This window comes from Argopecten irradians, chromosome 1 (genome assembly GCF_041381155.1).
Source record: "Argopecten irradians isolate NY chromosome 1, Ai_NY, whole genome shotgun sequence".
NCBI lineage: Eukaryota > Metazoa > Mollusca > Bivalvia > Pectinida > Pectinidae > Argopecten > Argopecten irradians.
In genome coordinates this window covers 70,563,808-70,583,003 of record NC_091134.1, presented here as the reverse complement: position 1 = coordinate 70,583,003, position 19,196 = coordinate 70,563,808, and the positions used below count along the sequence as shown (strand labels likewise).

The window sequence follows — 19,196 nt, the reverse complement described above, 5'->3', positions numbered from 1 at the left end:
CCTGGGGGGTCAGAGTTAAAATTTATACAAGTTCTGTTCCCTTTTCCCCAAGGATGTTTGTGGCCAAATTTGGTTACAATCCATGCAGAACTCTATGACTAGTAGCAATTTAAAGGATTTACCTCTATTTCCCCTTTTGGGCCCTGTCCCTCCTGCCCCCGGGGGCTCAGAGCCAAAATTTATATAAACTCTATTCCCCTACCCCCAAGGATGTTTCTGTCCAAATTTGGTTACAATCCAGGTAGAACTCTATGACTAGTACCGATTTAATGGAAATGTTGACGGACAGACGGACCACGGAAGGACGGACGATGGACGACGGACGCTGCGCCATGACATAAGCTCACCAGCCCTTCGGGCCAGGTGAGCTAAAAATCACTAGTCTAGGAGTAGTTCTACCAGTGCCCATTAAGTCTATATAGCTCTGTAACTATATCATACCTCTCTGTTTTGTTAGCTTTATTATTTTTTATTTTTTCCCTAGTTTTCTCCAATAAAAATCAGCTGCGAACGAGAAAAACCATGTTTTTGGCCAGTTTTTTTATATAGACCTCATGTGTTCATATCACAACCTTACGAAGAAAATTTTATTTATGTTTACTTCCGCAAAATTCTTTAAATTCTGAAATTCTCCTGGGGTGTATGTGTGCAATGTGATAACCTGGTATACAAATGTAGCATACATTGTATACAGCAAACTTTCCTCTTAAAAGTCATAAAATGTGTTTGATTTTTTTAACAATAGCCCAGCTGCAGTATGACAACTGAGAATGTTATCAGATTTAGTGGCGTACTAATGATATAGTAGGGTGGGGGTACTTTTCCAAACTATCAACAGCTTGCACTTGATCAACTATCATGATTATCCCTTTTCAAATATTTTCCACTCCTTGTCAATTTTGTGTTCAAGTTTCAAGAATCAGTTTTAGCTGCTTTCCATTATCAATACTTATGCATGTCCTTTGAAACATCTGTATGGTGCCCCTAACATCACTGACAATTACTACAAGGATGATATATCTTTATGGTGCCCCTAACATCACTGACAATTACTACAAGGATGATATATCTGTATGGTGCCCCTAACATCACTGACAATTACTACAAGGATGATATATCTGTATGGTGCCCCTAACATCACTGACAATTACTACAAGGATGATATATCTGTATGGTGCCCCTAACATCACTGACAATTCCTACAAGGATGATATATCTGTATGATGTCCTCTTAACATCACTGACAATTACTACAAGGATGATATATCTGTATGATGTCCTCTTAACATCACTGACAATTCCTACAAGGATGATATATCTGTATGATGTCCCCTTAACATCACTGACAATTACTACAAGGATGATATATCTGTATGATGTCCTCTTAACATCACTGACAATTCCTACAAGGATGATATATCTGTATGGTGCCCCTAACATCACTGACAATTACTACAAGGATGATATATCTGTATGGTGCCCCTAACATCACTGACAATTACTACAAGGATGATATATCTGTATGGTGCCCCTAACATCACTGACAATTACTACAAGGATGATATATCTGTATGGTGCCCCTAACATCACTGACAATTACTACAAGGATGATATATCTGTATGGTGCCCCTAACATCACTGACAATTACTACAAGGATGATATATCTGTATGATGTCCCCTTAACATCACTGACAATTACTACAAGGATGATATATCTGTATGATGTCCTCTTAACATCACTGACAATTCCTACAAGGATGATATATCTGTATGATGTCCCCTTAACATCACTGACAATTACTACAAGGATGATATATCTGTATGATGTCCTCTTAACATCACTGACAATTCCTACAAGGATGATATATCTGTATGATGTCCCCCTAACATCACTGACAATTACTACAAGGATGATATATCTGTATGGTGCCCCTAACATCACTGACAATTCCTACAAGGATGATATATCTGTATGGTGCCCCTAACATCACTGACAATTCCTACAAGGATGATATATCTGTATGATGTCCTCTTAACATCACTGACAATTACTACAAGGATGATATATCTGTATGGTGCCCCTAACATCACTGACAATTACTACAAGGATGATATATCTGTATGATGTCCTCTTAACATCACTGACAATTACTACAAGGATGATATATCTGTATGGTGCCCCTAACATCACTGACAATTACTACAAGGATGATATATCTGTATGGTGCCCCTAACATCACTGACAATTACTACAAGGATGATATATCTGTATGAAGCCCCTAACATCACTGACAATTACTACAAGGATGATATATCTGTATGGTGCCCCTAACATCACTGACAATTACTACAAGGATGATATATCTGTATGATGTCCTCTTAACATCACTGACAATTACTACAAGGATGATATATCTGTATGGTGCCCCTAACATCACTGACAATTACTACAAGGATGATATATCTGTATGATGTCCTCTTAACATCACTGACAATTACTACAAGGATGATATATCTGTATCTGTATGGTGCCCCTAACATCACTGACAATTACTACAAGGATGATATATCTGTATGATGTCCTCTTAACATCACTGACAATTACTACAAGGATGAAATATCTGTATGGTGTCCTTAACATCACTGACAATTCCTACAAGGATGATATATCTGTATGATGTCCTCTTAACATCACTGACAATTACTACAAGGATGATATATCTGTATGGTGCCCCTAACATCACTGACAATTACTACAAGGATGATATATCTGTATGATGTCCTCTTAACATCACTGACAATTCCTACAAGGATGATATATCTGTATGATGTCCTCTTAACATCACTGACAATTACTACAAGGATGATATATCTGTATGGTGCCCCTAACATCACTGACAATTACTACAAGGATGATATATCTGTATGATGTCCTCTTAACATCACTGACAATTCCTACAAGGATGATATATCTGTATGATGTCCTCTTAACATCACTGACAATTACTACAAGGATGATATATCTGTATGGTGTCCTTAACATCACTGACAATTACTACAAGGATGATATATCTGTATGATGTCCTCTTAACATCACTGACAATTACTACAAGGATGATATATCTGTATGGTGCCCCTAACATCACTGACAATTACTACAAGGATGATATATCTGTATGATGTCCTCTTAACATCACTGACAATTACTACAAGGATGATATATCTGTATGGTGCCCCTAACATCACTGACAATTACTACAAGGATGATATATCTGTATGATGTCCTCTTAACATCACTGACAATTACTACAAGGATGATATATCTGTATGGTGTCCCCTTAACATCACTGACAATTACTACAAGGATGATATATCTGTATGGTGTCCTCTTAACATCACTGACAATTACTACAAGGATGATATATCTGTATGATGTCCTCTTAACATCACTGACAATTCCTACAAGGATGATATATCTGTATGATGTCCTCTTAACATCACTGACAATTACTACAAGGATGAAATATCTGTATGGTGTCCTTAACATCACTGACAATTCCTACAAGGATGATATATCTGTATGATGTCCTCTTAACATCACTGACAATTACTACAAGGATGATATATCTGTATGGTGTCCTTTAACATCACTGACAATTCCTACAAGGATGATATATCTGTATGATGTCCTCTTAACATCACTGACAATTCCTACAAGGATGATATATCTGTATGATGTCCTCTTAACATCACTGACAATTACTACAAGGATGATATATCTGTATGATGTCCTCTTAACATCACTGACAATTACTACAAGGATGATATATCTGTATGGTGCCCCTAACATCACTGACAATTACTACAAGGATGATATATCTGTATGGTGTCCTTAACATCACTGACAATTCCTACAAGGATGATATATCTGTATGATGTCCTCTTAACATCACTGACAATTCCTACAAGGATGATATATCTGTATGATGTCCTCTTAACATCACTGACAATTACTACAAGGATGATATATCTGTATGGTGCCCCTAACATCACTGACAATTACTACAAGGATGATATATCTGTATGATGTCCTCTTAACATCACTGACAATTACTACAAGGATGATATATCTGTATGATGTCCTCTTAACATCACTGACAATTCCTACAAGGATGATATATCTGTATGATGTCCTCTTAACATCACTGACAATTACTACAAGGATGATATATCTGTATGGTGCCCCTAACATCACTGACAATTACTACAAGGATGATATATCTGTATGATGTCCTCTTAACATCACTGACAATTACTACAAGGATGATATATCTGTATGATGTCCTCTTAACATCACTGACAATTACTACAAGGATGATATATCTGTATGGTGCCCCTAACATCACTGACAATTACTACAAGGATGATATATCTGTATGATGTCCTCTTAACATCACTGACAATTACTACAAGGATGAAATATCTGTATGGTGTCCTCTTAACATCACTGACAATTACTACAAGGATGATATATCTGTATGATGTCCTCTTAACATCACTGACAATTACTACAAGGATGATATATCTGTATGGTGTCCTCTTAACATCACTGACAATTACTACAAGGATGATATATCTGTATGGTGCCCCTAACATCACTGACAATTACTACAAGGATGATATATCTGTATGATGTCCTCTTAACATCACTGACAATTACTACAAGGATGATATATCTGTATGGTGTCCCTTAACATCACTGACAATTACTACAAGGATGATATATCTGTATGGTGCCCCTAACATCACTGACAATTACTACAAGGATGATATATCTGTATGATGTCCTCTTAACATCACTGACAATTACTACAAGGATGAAATATCTGTATGGTGTCCTTAACATCACTGACAATTCCTACAAGGATGATATATCTGTATGATGTCCTCTTAACATCACTGACAATTACTACAAGGATGATATATCTGTATGGTGTCCTCTTAACATCACTGACAATTACTACAAGGATGATATATCTGTATGATGTCCTCTTAACATCACTGACAATTCCTACAAGGATGATATATCTGTATGATGTCCTCTTAACATCACTGACAATTCCTACAAGGATGATATATCTGTATGATGTCCTCTTAACATCACTGACAATTACTACAAGGATGATATATCTGTATGATGTCCTCTTAACATCACTGACAATTACTACAAGGATGATATATCTGTATGATGTCCCCTAACATCACTGACAATTCCTACAAGGATGATATATCTGTATGATGTCCTCTTAACATCACTGACAATTCCTACAAGGATGATATATCTGTATGATGTCCTCCTAACATCACTGACAATTACTACAAGGATGATATATCTGTATGGTGCCCTTAACATCACTGACAATTCCTACAAGGATGATATATCTGTATGATGTCCTCTTAACATCACTGACAATTACTACAAGGATGATATATCTGTATGATGTCCTCTTAACATCACTGACAATTCCTACAAGGATGATATATCTGTATGATGTCCTCTTAACATCACTGACAATTACTACAAGGATGATATATCTGTATGGTGCCCCTAACATCACTGACAATTACTACAAGGATGATATATCTGTATGATGTCCTCTTAACATCACTGACAATTACTACAAGGATGAAATATCTGTATGGTGTCCTTAACATCACTGACAATTCCTACAAGGATGATATATCTGTATGATGCCCCTTAACATCACTGACAATTACTGACAATTACTACAAGGATGATATATCTGTATGATGTCCTCTTAACATCACTGACAATTACTACAAGGATGATATATCTGTATGGTGCCCCTAACATCACTGACAATTACTACAAGGATGATATATCTGTATGATGTCCTCTTAACATCACTGACAATTCCTACAAGGATGATATATCTGTATGGTGCCCTTAACATCACTGACAATTACTACAAGGATGATATATCTGTATGGTGCCCCTAACATCACTGACAATTCCTACAAGGATGATATATCTGTATGATGTCCTCTTAACATCACTGACAATTACTACAAGGATGATATATCTGTATGATGTCCTCTTAACATCACTGACAATTACTACAAGGATGAAATATCTGTATGGTGTCCTCTTAACATCACTGACAATTCCTACAAGGATGATATATCTGTATGATGTCCTCTTAACATCACTGACAATTCCTACAAGGATGATATATCTGTATGATGTCCTCTTAACATCACTGACAATTACTACAAGGATGATATATCTGTATGGTGCCCCTAACATCACTGACAATTACTACAAGGATGATATATCTGTATGATGTCCTCTTAACATCACTGACAATTCCTACAAGGATGATATATCTGTATGATGTCCTCTTAACATCACTGACAATTCCTACAAGGATGATATATCTGTATGGTGCCCCTAACATCACTGACAATTACTACAAGGATGATATATCTGTATGAAGCCCCTAACATCACTGACAATTACTACAAGGATGATATATCTGTATGATGTCCTCTTAACATCACTGACAATTCCTACAAGGATGATATATCTGTATGAAGTCCTCTTAACATCACTGACAATTACTACAAGGATGATATATCTGTATGATGTCCTCTTAACATCACTGACAATTACTACAAGGATGAAATATCTGTATGGTGCCCCTAACATCACTGACAATTACTACAAGGATGATATATCTGTATGGTGCCCCTAACATCACTGACAATTACTACAAGGATGATATATCTGTATGATGTCCTCTTAACATCACTGACAATTACTACAAGGATGATATATCTGTATGGTGTCCTCTAACATCACTGACAATTACTACAAGGATGAAATATCTGTATGGTGTCCTCTTAACATCACTGACAATTACTACAAGGATGATATATCTGTATGGTGCCCCTAACATCACTGACAATTACTACAAGGATGATATATCTGTATGGTGTCCTCTTAACATCACTGACAATTCCTACAAGGATGATATATCTGTATGATGTCCTCTTAACATCACTGACAATTCCTACAAGGATGATATATCTGTATGATGTCCTCTTAACATCACTGACAATTCCTACAAGGATGATATATCTGTATGGTGCCCCTAACATCACTGACAATTCCTACAAGGATGATATATCTGTATGATGTCCTCTTAACATCACTGACAATTACTACAAGGATGATATATCTGTATGATGTCCTCTTAACATCACTGACAATTACTACAAGGATGAAATATCTGTATGGTGCCCCTAACATCACTGACAATTACTACAAGGATGATATATCTGTATGGTGCCCCTAACATCACTGACAATTACTACAAGGATGATATATCTGTATGGTGTCCTTAACATCACTGACAATTACTACAAGGATGATATATCTGTATGATGTCCTCTTAACATCACTGACAATTACTACAAGGATGAAATATCTGTATGGTGTCCTTAACATCACTGACAATTACTACAAGGATGATATATCTGTATGGTGTCCATGAAATCAGTACATGCTGAGCCTTTGATGGATATCATTATACTCTAAAATGATATTCCTATGGTATACCATTATTAAGGAAAATCTAATTCTGAGACAATCAAAAAACAAAATTGTAAGATAAAATCTAAAAGGTATTCTCTAGGTATTCTCTATTTTCAGGATAAAAATTAATACTAAATATGACACTTGAGATGTTCCTAATGAAAGCTTACAAAATTAGTCTGTGAAGAAACAACTTCCAATATAAAATAGGTTAAGAAGTACTTTTCTAACTAACAGATGTTTTAAATAACACATTTTGAGGAATTTCTCATCACTATATCTACTTTTTTCCTGTAGTAGTTGAACATCCATATCATAAGTAGAACTGTTAAATAAAGATAAAGCAGATCTCCTGACTCAAGGGCCCGACTGACAGTCTTATCAGGGCATGTCTGACTCCGACTAGAGACTAAACACCACAACTCTATCTGTTTTCATCATCTCATCAATGAGCAGTTTTCTCAGTAAACAAAACAAGACATTCAGATGCCACATAAACTATTCGACAAATGATGACCACACCATAAAAACCATCACCGTTTGGAACTCTTCTATACCTTGAAGGATATACATGTACAGTCTGACAGTGTGAAATGGGACACAAGATTCAACTCAAGTTTTGTGAGAAAAAATGAATATTTTGGTTGGCAATTCTAATATTTATCATTTCGAATACCTGATCTCTATTTGGATGTGTATATTGATAGCATCTAATGTGTCTGCAGCAATCTGAGAAGACAATGCATACTGCAATAAGCCCATGCTTATATACCCATGCTCAGTAATACATCCATGCTCAGTAATACACCCATGCTCAGTAACACACCCATGTTCAGTAATAAGCCCATGCTCAGTAATACACCCATGCTCAGTAATACACCCATGCTCAGTAATAAGCCCATGCTCAGTAATACACCCATGCTCAGTAATACACCCATGCTCAGTAACACACCCATGTTCAGTAATACACCCATGCTCAGTAATACCCATGCTCAGCAATACACCCATGCTCAGTAATACACCCATGCTCAGTAATAAGCCCATGCTCAGTAATACACCCATGCTCAGTAATACACCCATGCTCAGTAATAAGCCCATGCTCAGTAATACACCCATGCTCAGTAATTCACCCATGCTCAGTAATAAGCCATTGCTCAGTAATACACCCATGCTCAGTAATATGCCCATGCTTAGTAATACACCCATGCTCAGTAATATGCCCATGCTCAGTAATACACCCATGCTCAGTAATACACCCATGCTCAGTAATAAGCTTACTGATGGCTCTCAGATATTAGAGATGCTGCCCACTTAAACCATTATCTTTATGGTATTATAATTATCTCCCTTTGAAGAAGCCTTTTTACACACCTCAGGGTTATTACTAAACTTTGGCTTTGTATTGAGCACAACAAAGCATATCACCAGTAATGAGCACATTACTAAGCATTCACTTCAAATGAAGCCTAGACTTACAAGTGAACATTAGCTTCTTACTGAGCTCATCCCTTTAACTGAAGATAGGTTTATTACTGAGCATGGGATGATACCCGAGTATGGGCCTATATAAATACATGAGTGTAAAACATTGACTGAGCATGAGCATATTATTAAGTAATATGGCTTATATACCTGAGCATGTATGGGCTTATAGCTGAGTGAGTGGGACTTTGACTGAACATGTTCTTTATAACTATGTTGCTGTTGTTATTTTACTGAGCATGAGGTTATCAATGAGCATGAGGTTATCAATGAACATGAGGTTATCAATGAGCATGAGGTTATCAATGAGCATGAGGTTATCAATTCCATCAGATGGTACTTACTTTTCATGAATACTGGGTGATGACCACCCATCCATGCACATTAATCAGATGGTACTTACTTTCCACGAATACTGGGTGACGACTTTCCATCCATACACATTAATCAGATGGTACCTACTTTCCACGAATACTGGGTCTTTCACTACCACCCATCCATACACATTAATCAGATGGTACTTACTTTCCACGAATACTGGGTCTTTCACTACCACCCATCCATACCCATACACAGTGTCTCCAGCAAAATAGGTGGCTGTCGGGTTGTTGAAAATGATCTGAAACTTTTCCAGCCTTTCCATAGTTAATCAGTCAGATCTGAAATAACACAAATGATCACATTACTGAACATTTGAGTACGTACATACCAGTAACTATACTCAGCCAAATCTGAAATTACAAGACAATTCCACAAACTAAAATGTAGCATATGTAGTGTAGATCCATATATATATAGCATGATGTAGTGTAGATCCATATATATAGCATGATGTAGTGTAGATCCATATATATAGCATGATGTAGTGTAGATCCATATATATAGCATGATGTAGTGTAGATCCATATATATAGCATGATGTAGTGTAGATCCATATATATAGCATGATGTAGTGTAGATCCATATATATAGCATGATGTAGTGTAGATCCATATATATAGCATGATGTAGTGTAGATCCATATATATAGCATGATGTAGTGTAGATCCATATATATAGCATGATGTAGTGTAGATCCATATATATAGCATGATGTAGTGTAGATCCATATATATAGCATGATGTAGTGTAGATCCATATATATAGCATGATGTAGTGTAGATCCATATATATAGCATGATGTAGTGTAGATCCATATATATAGCATGATGTAGTGTAGATCCATATATATAGCATGATGTAGTGTAGATCCATATATATAGCATGATGTAGTGTAGATCCATATATATAGCATGATGTAGTGTAGATCCATATATATAGCATGATGTAGTGTAGATCCATATATATAGCATGATGTAGTGTAGATCCATATATATATAGCATGATGTAGTGTAGATCCATATATATAGCATGATGTAGTGTAGATCCATATATATAGCATGATGTTTCAGTGCCTCGTTGTTCTCACTGTTATAACAAAGTCACGGTGATCTGGTTTTTGTGTGTGACACAAATTACTATAGGCGGACCCATTTGGTCATATAGCAATTAGGTATGAATTTCAAATGCCTTACAAGTATAGCAGATAAACCTTACCTATACACAGAAGGACAGAGAGACAGACACAAACCTACAAAAAGGACAGACAGACAGACAGACAGACGGACGGACACAAACCTACAAAAAGGACAGACAGATAGATAGACACAAACCTACAAAATGGACAGACAGAGGGATGGACACAAACCTACAAAAAGGACAGACAGACAGATACAAACCTACAAAAAGGACAGACAGAGGGACGGACACAAACCTACAAAAAGGACAGACAGACAGACAGGTACAAATCTACAAAAGACAGACAGAGACAGACACAAATCTACAAAAAGCACAGACAGAGGGGTAGACACAAATCTACAGTAACTACTTTTTCCACATGTCATCAGTCTCTACCCATCAAGGAACAAATATACAACTACCACTTATAGCAATCATAGTACAAAAGTTAGCTTTGAATCTCTGGGCCTAGATGTTCCAAGAGGGAAAAAAAGGATGGATTATTTTATTCAATCCTGCAATAGACATTGGAAAATATCAATCTTCAATGAAATTACACTTTCACACAATTACCAAATTTAAATTGAACTGAAGTATTAATTAACAACATAAAGCCCTGATTCAAAGTCAAATTACAAGTAATTACTATAAACAGAGTTCAGAAAGAGAAACTAAATTAGAAAGTTAAATATAGAATACAGCACACTGACCGAGATCATGATCAAAGTTTATTAACATAAAAAAAATCTGACAGATAGTAAAGTAATCAAACGTAAAGTGATATGTACATGTGTTAGGGTCTCCACACCAGTATGACATGGAGTGATATGTACATGTGTTAGGGTCTCCACACCAGTATGACATGGAGTGATATGTACATGTGTTAGGGTCTCCACACCAGTATGACATGGAGTGATATGTACATGTGTTAGGGTCTCCACACCAGTATGACATGGAGTGATATGTACATGTGTTAGGGTCTCCTCACACCAGGAGGTGCTTGTAATGTGTGGAGTGATACCGTGTACATGTGTTTAGGGTTAGGCCAACTCCACACCAGTATGACATGGATGTGATATGTACATGTGTTAGGGTCTCCACCACCATTTACATGTGTTATGACATGGAGTGATATGTACATGTGTTGATGGTCTCCACACCAGTACGACATGGAGTGATATGTACATGTGTTAGGGGTCTCCACACCAGTATGACATTGGAGTGATATGTACATGTGCTATGATGTTGGTTTCAGGGTCTCCACACCAGTATGACATGGGTAAGGTGTGATAGTGTACATGTGTTAGGGTTCTCCACACCAGTCAGCCCCATGACATGGATGATATGTACATGTGTTAGGGTCTCCAACTCCAGATTGTACATGGGAGTGCATGATGGGTGTACATGTGAGAAGAGTTTTAGGGTCTCCACACCAGTATGACATGGGAGTGATAAATGTACATTGTGTTAGGAGTCTCCACACCAGTATGGACATGGAGTGATATGTACATGTGTTAGGGTTCCCACACCAGTATGACATGGAGTGATATGTACATGTGTTAGGGTCTCCACACCAGTATGACATGGAGTGATATGTACATGTTGTTAGGGTCTCCACACCAGCTATGACATCGGTAGTGATATGTACATGTGTTAGGAGTCTCCACACCAGTATGACCATGCGGAGTTGATAAGTATACATGTGTTAGGGTGCCCTCACACACCAGTATGACAAGGAGTGGATATGTACATGTGTTATGGTGACTCCACACCAGTATGACATGGAGTGGATATGTACATGTGTTAGGGTCTCCACACCAGTAATGACATGGAGTGATATGTACATGTGTTTCTGGTCATCCACACCAGTGTATGACACGACAAGGAGTGATATGTACATGTGTTAGGGTCTCCACACCAGTTATGACATGGAGTGATATGTACATGTGTTAGGGTCTCCACACCAGTATGACATGGAGTGATATGTTACATGTGTTAGGGTCTCCACACACCAGTATACATGGAGTGATATGTACATGTGTTAGGGTCTCCACACCAGTATGACATGGAGTGATATGTACATGTGTTAGGGTCTCCACACCAGTATGACATGGAGTGATATGTACATGTGTTAGGGTCTCCACACCAGTATGACATGGAGTGATATATGTTGTACATGTGTTAGGGTCTCCACACCAGTATGACATGGAGTGATATGTACATGTGTTAGGGTCTCCACACCAGTATGACATGGAGTGATATGTACATGTGTTAGGGTCTCCACACCAGTATGACATGGAGTGATATGTACATGTGTTAGGGTCTCCACACCAGTATGACATGGAGTGATATGTACCTTGTACATGTGTTAGGGTCTCCACACCAGTATGACATGGAGTGATATGTACATGTGTTAGGGTCTCCACACCAGTATGACATGGAGTGATATGTACCTTGTACTTGTGATAGGGTCTCCACACCAGTATGACATGGAGTGATATGTACATGTGTTAGGGTCTCCACACCAGTATGACATGGAGTGATATGTACATGTGTTAGGGTCTCCACACCAGTACCAGTATGACACCAGCATGACAGTCGAGTGATACATGTGTTATGGTCACCACACCAGTATGACATGGAGTGATATATACATGTCTCCACACCAGTATGACATGGAGTGATATGTACATGTGTTAGGGTCTCCACACCAGTATGACATTGTGAGTGATATGTACATGAACATGTTAGGGTCTCCACACCAGTATGACATGGATGATATGTACCTGATGTACATGTGTTAGGGTCTCCACACCAGTTATGACATGGAGTGATATGTGTGTTATCTCCATGTGACATGTGAAATGTACATGGTTAGGGTCTCCACACCAGTATGACATGGAGTGATATGTACCTGTGTTAGGGTCTCCACACCAGTATGACATGGAGTGATATGTACATGTGTTAGGGTCTCCACACCAGTATGACATGGAGTGATATGTACATGTGTTAGGGTCTCCACACCAGTATGACATGGAGTGATATGTACATGTGTTAGGGTCTCCACACACCAGTATGACATGGAGTGATATGTACATGTGTTTACATGTAGGGTCCTCCACACCAGTATGACATGGATGTGATATGTACATGTGTTAGGGTCTCCACACCAGTATGACATGGAGTGACTATGTACATGTGTTAGGGTCTCCACACCAGTATGACATGGAGTGATATGTACATGTGTTAGGGTCTCCACACCAGTATGACATGGAGTGATATGTACATGTGTTAGGGTCTCCACACCAGTATGACATGGAGTGATATGTACATGTGTTAGGGTCTCCACACCAGTATGACATGGAGTGATATGTACATGTGTTAGGGTCTCCACACCAGTATGACATGGAGTGATATGTACATGTGTTAGGGTCTCTCACACCCAGTATGACATGGAGTGATATGTACATGTGTTAGTGTTAGGGTCTCCACACCAGTATGACATGGAGTGATATTTACCTTGTACTTGTGTTAGGGTCTCCACACCAGTATGACATGGAGTGATATGTACCTGTGTTAGGGTCTCCACACCAGTATGACATGGAGTGATATGTACATTGTACATGTGTTAGGGTCTCCACACCAGTATGACATTGAGTGATATGTACATTGTACATGTGTTAGGGTCTCCACACCAGTATGACATTGAGTGATATGTACATTGTACATGTGTTAGGGTCTCCACACCAGTATGACATGGAGTGATATGTACATGTGTTAGGGTCTCCACACCAGTATAACATGGAGTGATATGTACATGTGTTAGGGTCTCCACACCAGTATGACTTGAAGTGTGTATATGTACATGTGTTAGGGTCTCCACACCAGTATGACATGGAGTGATATGTACCTCCACGATGTTATGGGTCTCCACACCAGTATGACATGGAGTGATATGTACATGTGTTAGGGTCTCCACACCAGTATGACATGGAGTGATATGTGCATGTGTTAGGGTCTCCACACCAGTATGACATGGAGTGATATGTACCTTGTACATGTGTTAGGGTCTCCACATGTGTTTGGTCCAGTATGACATGGAGTGATATGTACATGTGTTTGTTTTTTTTAGGGTCTCCACACCAGTATGACATGGAGTGATATGTACATGTGTTAGGGTCTCCACACATAGTATGACATGGAGTGATATGTACAATGTGTTAGGGTCTCCACACCAGTATGACATGGAGTGATATGTACATGTGTTAGGGTCTCCACACCAGTATGACATGGAGTGATATGTACCTGGTTTGTACCTGTGATTAGGGTCTCCACACCAGTATGACATGGAGTGATATGTACCTGTGTTGTGAGGGTCTCCACACCAGTATGACATGGAGTGATATGTACATGTGTTAGGGTCTCCACACCAGTATGACATGGAGTGATGGTGAGTACATGTGGTTAGGGTCTCCACACCAGTATGACATGGAGTGATTGTACATGTGTTAGGGTCTCCACACCAGTATGACATGGAGTGATATGTACCTGTACATGTGTTAGGGTCTCCACACCCCCCCCAAAAAAAAAAAACCCATAAAGTATGACATGGAGTGATATGTACATGTGTTAGGGTCTCCACACCAGTATGACATGGAGTGATATGTATTGTACATGTGTTAGGGTCTCCACCACATACCAGTATGACATGGAGTGATATGTACCTTCGTACATGTTGTTAGGGTCTCAACTCCAGTATGAGCATGTGTTATGGACCTCTGTACTAGGGTCTCCACACCAGTATGACATGGAGTGATATGTACATGTGTTAGGGTCTCCACACCAGTATGACATGGAGTGATATGTACATGTGTTAGGGTCTCTACACCAGTATGACATGGAGTGATATGTACCTTGTAATGTTAGGGTCTCACACACCAGTATGACATGGAGTGATATGTACATGTGTTAGGGTCTCCACACCGTATGACATGGAGTGATATGTACATGTGTTAGGGTCTCCACACCAGTATGACATGGAGTGATATGTACATGTGTTAGGGTCTCCTCACACACAGTATGACATGGAGTGATATGTACATGTTACATGTGTTAGGGTCTCTCACACCAGTATGACATGGAGTGATATGTACATATGATATGGTCTCCACACCAGTATGACATGGAGTGATATGTACATGTGTTAGGGTCTCCACACCAGTATGACATGGAGTGATATGTACACTGTGTTAGGGTCTCCACACCAGTATGACATGGAGTGATATGTGCATGTGTTAGGGTATCCACACCAGTATGACATGGAGTGATATGTACATTGTACTTGTGATAGGGTCTCCACACCAGTATGAAATGGATGTGATATATGACATGTACCTTGTACTTGTGTTAGGGTCTCCACACCAGTATGACATGGAGTGATATGTACCTTGTACATGTGTTAGGGTGATCTCCACACCAGTATGACATGGAGTGATATGTACATGTTTAGGGTCTCCACACCAGTATGACATGGAGTGATATGTACCTGTGTTAGGGTCTCCACACCAGTATGACATGGAGTGATATGTACATGTGTTAGGGTCTCCACACCAGTATGACATGGAGTGATATGTACCTTTGTACATGTGTTAGGGTCGCCACACCAGTATGACATGGAGTGATATGTACATTGTACTTGTGATAGGGTCTCCACACCAGTATGACATGGAGTGATATGTACCTTGTACATGTGTTAGGGTCTCCACACCAGTATGACATGGAGTGATATGTACACCTTGTACTTGTGATAGGGTCTCCACACCAGTATGACATGGAGTGATATGTACATGTGTTAGGGTCTCCACACCAGTATGACATGGAGTGATATGTACATGTGTTAGGGGTCTCCACACCAGTATGACATGGAGTGATATGTACATGTGTTAGGGTCTCCACACCAGTATGACATGGAGTGATATGTACCTATGTTTAGGGTCTCCACACCAGTATGACATGGAGTGATATGTACATGTGTTAGGGTCTCCACACACAGTATGAACATGGAGTGATATGTACATGTGTTAGGGTCTCCACACCAGTATGACATGGAGTGATATGTACATATGTTAGGGTCTCCACACCAGTATGACATGGAGTGATATGTACCTTGTACTTGTGATAGGGTCTCCACACCAGTATGACATGGAGTGATATGTACCTTGTACTTGTGATAGGGTCTCCACACCAGTATGAAATGGAGTGATATGTACTTGTGATATTCTCCACACTTGACATGGACTTATGTATAGGGTCTCCACACCAGTATGACATGGAGTGATATGTACCTTGTACATGTGTTAGGGTCTCCACACCAGTATGACATGGAGTGATATGTACATGTGTTAGGGTCTCCACACCAGTATGACATGGAGTGATATGTACATGTGTTAGGGTCTCCACACCAGTATGACATGGAGTGATATGTACCTGTAATGTGTTTAGGGTCTCCACACCAGTATGACATGGAGTGATATGTACATGTACTTGTACTTGTGTTAGGGTCTCCACACCAGTATGACATGAGTGATATGTACAATTGTACTTGTGATAGGGTCTCCACACCAGTATGACATGGAGTGATATGTACCTTGTACATGTGTTAGGGTCTCCACACCAGTATGACATGGAGTGATATGTACTGGTACATGTTATAGGGTCTCCACACCAGTATGACATGAGTGATATGTACATTGTACATGTGTTAGGGTCTCCACACCAGTATGACATGAGTGATATGTACATGTACATGTGTTAGGGTCTCCACAACCAGTATGACATTGAGTGATATGTACATTGTACATGTGTTAGGGTCTCCACACCAGTATGACATTGAGTGATATGTACATTGTACATGTGTTAGGGTTGCCACACCAGTATGACATTGAGTGATATGTACATTGTACCTGTGTTAGGGTCTCCACACCAGTATGACATGGAGTGATATGTACATGGTACATGTTAGGGTCTCCACACCAGTATGACATGGAGTGATATGTACATGTGTTAGGGTCTCCACACCAGTATGACATGGAGTGATATGTACACATGTGTTTAGGGTCTCCACACCAGTATAGTACATTGAAGTGTGATATGTACACCTTGTACATGTGTTAGGGTCTCCACACCAGTATGACATGGAGTGATATGTACATGTACTTGTGAGGGTCTCCACACCTAGTATGACATGGAGTGATATGTACCTGTGTTAGGGTCTCCACACCAGTATGACATGGAGTGATATGTACATGTGTTAGGGTCTCCACACCAGTATGACATGGAAGTGATATGTACATGTGTTAGGGTCTCCACAACCAGTATGACAAGGAGTGATATGTACATGTTTAGGGTCTCCACACCAGTATAACATGGAGTGATATGTACATGTGTTAGGGTCTCCACACAGTATGACATGGAGTGATATGTACATGTGTTAGGGTCTCCACACCAGTATGACATGGAGTGATATGTACATGTGTTTAGGGTCTCCACACCAGTATGACATGGAGTGATATGTGCATGTGTTAGGGTCTCCACACCAGTATGACATGGAGTGATATGTACATGTGTTAGGGTCTCCACACCAGTATGACATGAAGTGATATGTACATGTGTTAGGGTCTCCACACCAGTATGACATGGAGTGATATGTACATGTGTTAGGGTCTCCACACCAGTATGACATGGAGTGATATGACATGTGTTAGGGTGATATAACATGGAGTGATAACATGTCTCCACACCATATGACACACCCAAAATGTGTCAGAACCTGTACAATGTGTTAGGGTCTCCACACAGTATGACATAAGTTGTACTGGTAGGGTCTCCCAAAATGTCATCACATTACCCATGGAGTGATCTGAGCAGGAGGGTCTCCACACCAGTTACAATGGAGTGATGTAAGGTATAAATGTGTCATCACACCCAAAATCTGTCAGACCTTCTACAATGAAGTAGTATAAATGTCATCACAGGGTATAAATGTCATCCCCAAAATCTGTCAGGACCTTCTACAATGTAGAGTATAAATGTCATCACACCCAAAATTTGTCAGGACCCCTACAATGCAGGGTATAAATGTCATCACACCCAAAATCTGTCTACTATACTATGTAGAGTATAAATGTCATCACACCCAAAATCTGTCAGGACCTTCTACAATGCAGAGTATAAATGTCATCACACCCAAAATCTCTCAGGACCTTCTACAATGTAGAGTATAAATGTCATCACACCCAAAATCTGTCAGGACCTTCTACAATGTAGAGTATAAATGTCATCACACCCAAAATCTGTCAGGACCTTCTACTATGTAGAGTATAAATGTCATCACACCCAAAATCTGTCAGGACCTTCTACAATGCAGAGTATAAATGTCATCACACCCAAAATCTCTCAGGACCTTCTACAATGTAGAGTATAAATGTCATCACACCCAAAATCTGTCAAGACCTTCTACAGTATGACATGGAGTGATAT

At 39.1% G+C, this 19,196-nt stretch overlaps 1 protein-coding gene across 10 annotated transcripts in view; it reads right to left on the bottom strand.

Annotated features, from left to right (window-relative positions):
- LOC138307150 (arrestin domain-containing protein 2-like) overlaps positions 1-19,196 on the bottom strand; it is a 176,392-nt gene that overhangs the window by 46,003 nt on the left and 111,193 nt on the right. For 9 of the 10 annotated variants that reach the window (XM_069247792.1, XM_069247787.1, XM_069247804.1 and 6 more), the window contains one exon: positions 9,627-9,760. In XM_069247792.1, the coding sequence (XP_069103893.1) occupies positions 9,627-9,744 (118 nt within the window). In that variant the 5' untranslated portion in view covers positions 9,745-9,760. Of the gene's footprint in view, positions 1-9,504; positions 9,571-9,626; positions 9,761-19,196 lie in introns of those variants that run through there. The other variant, XM_069247834.1, reaches the window with a different exon arrangement.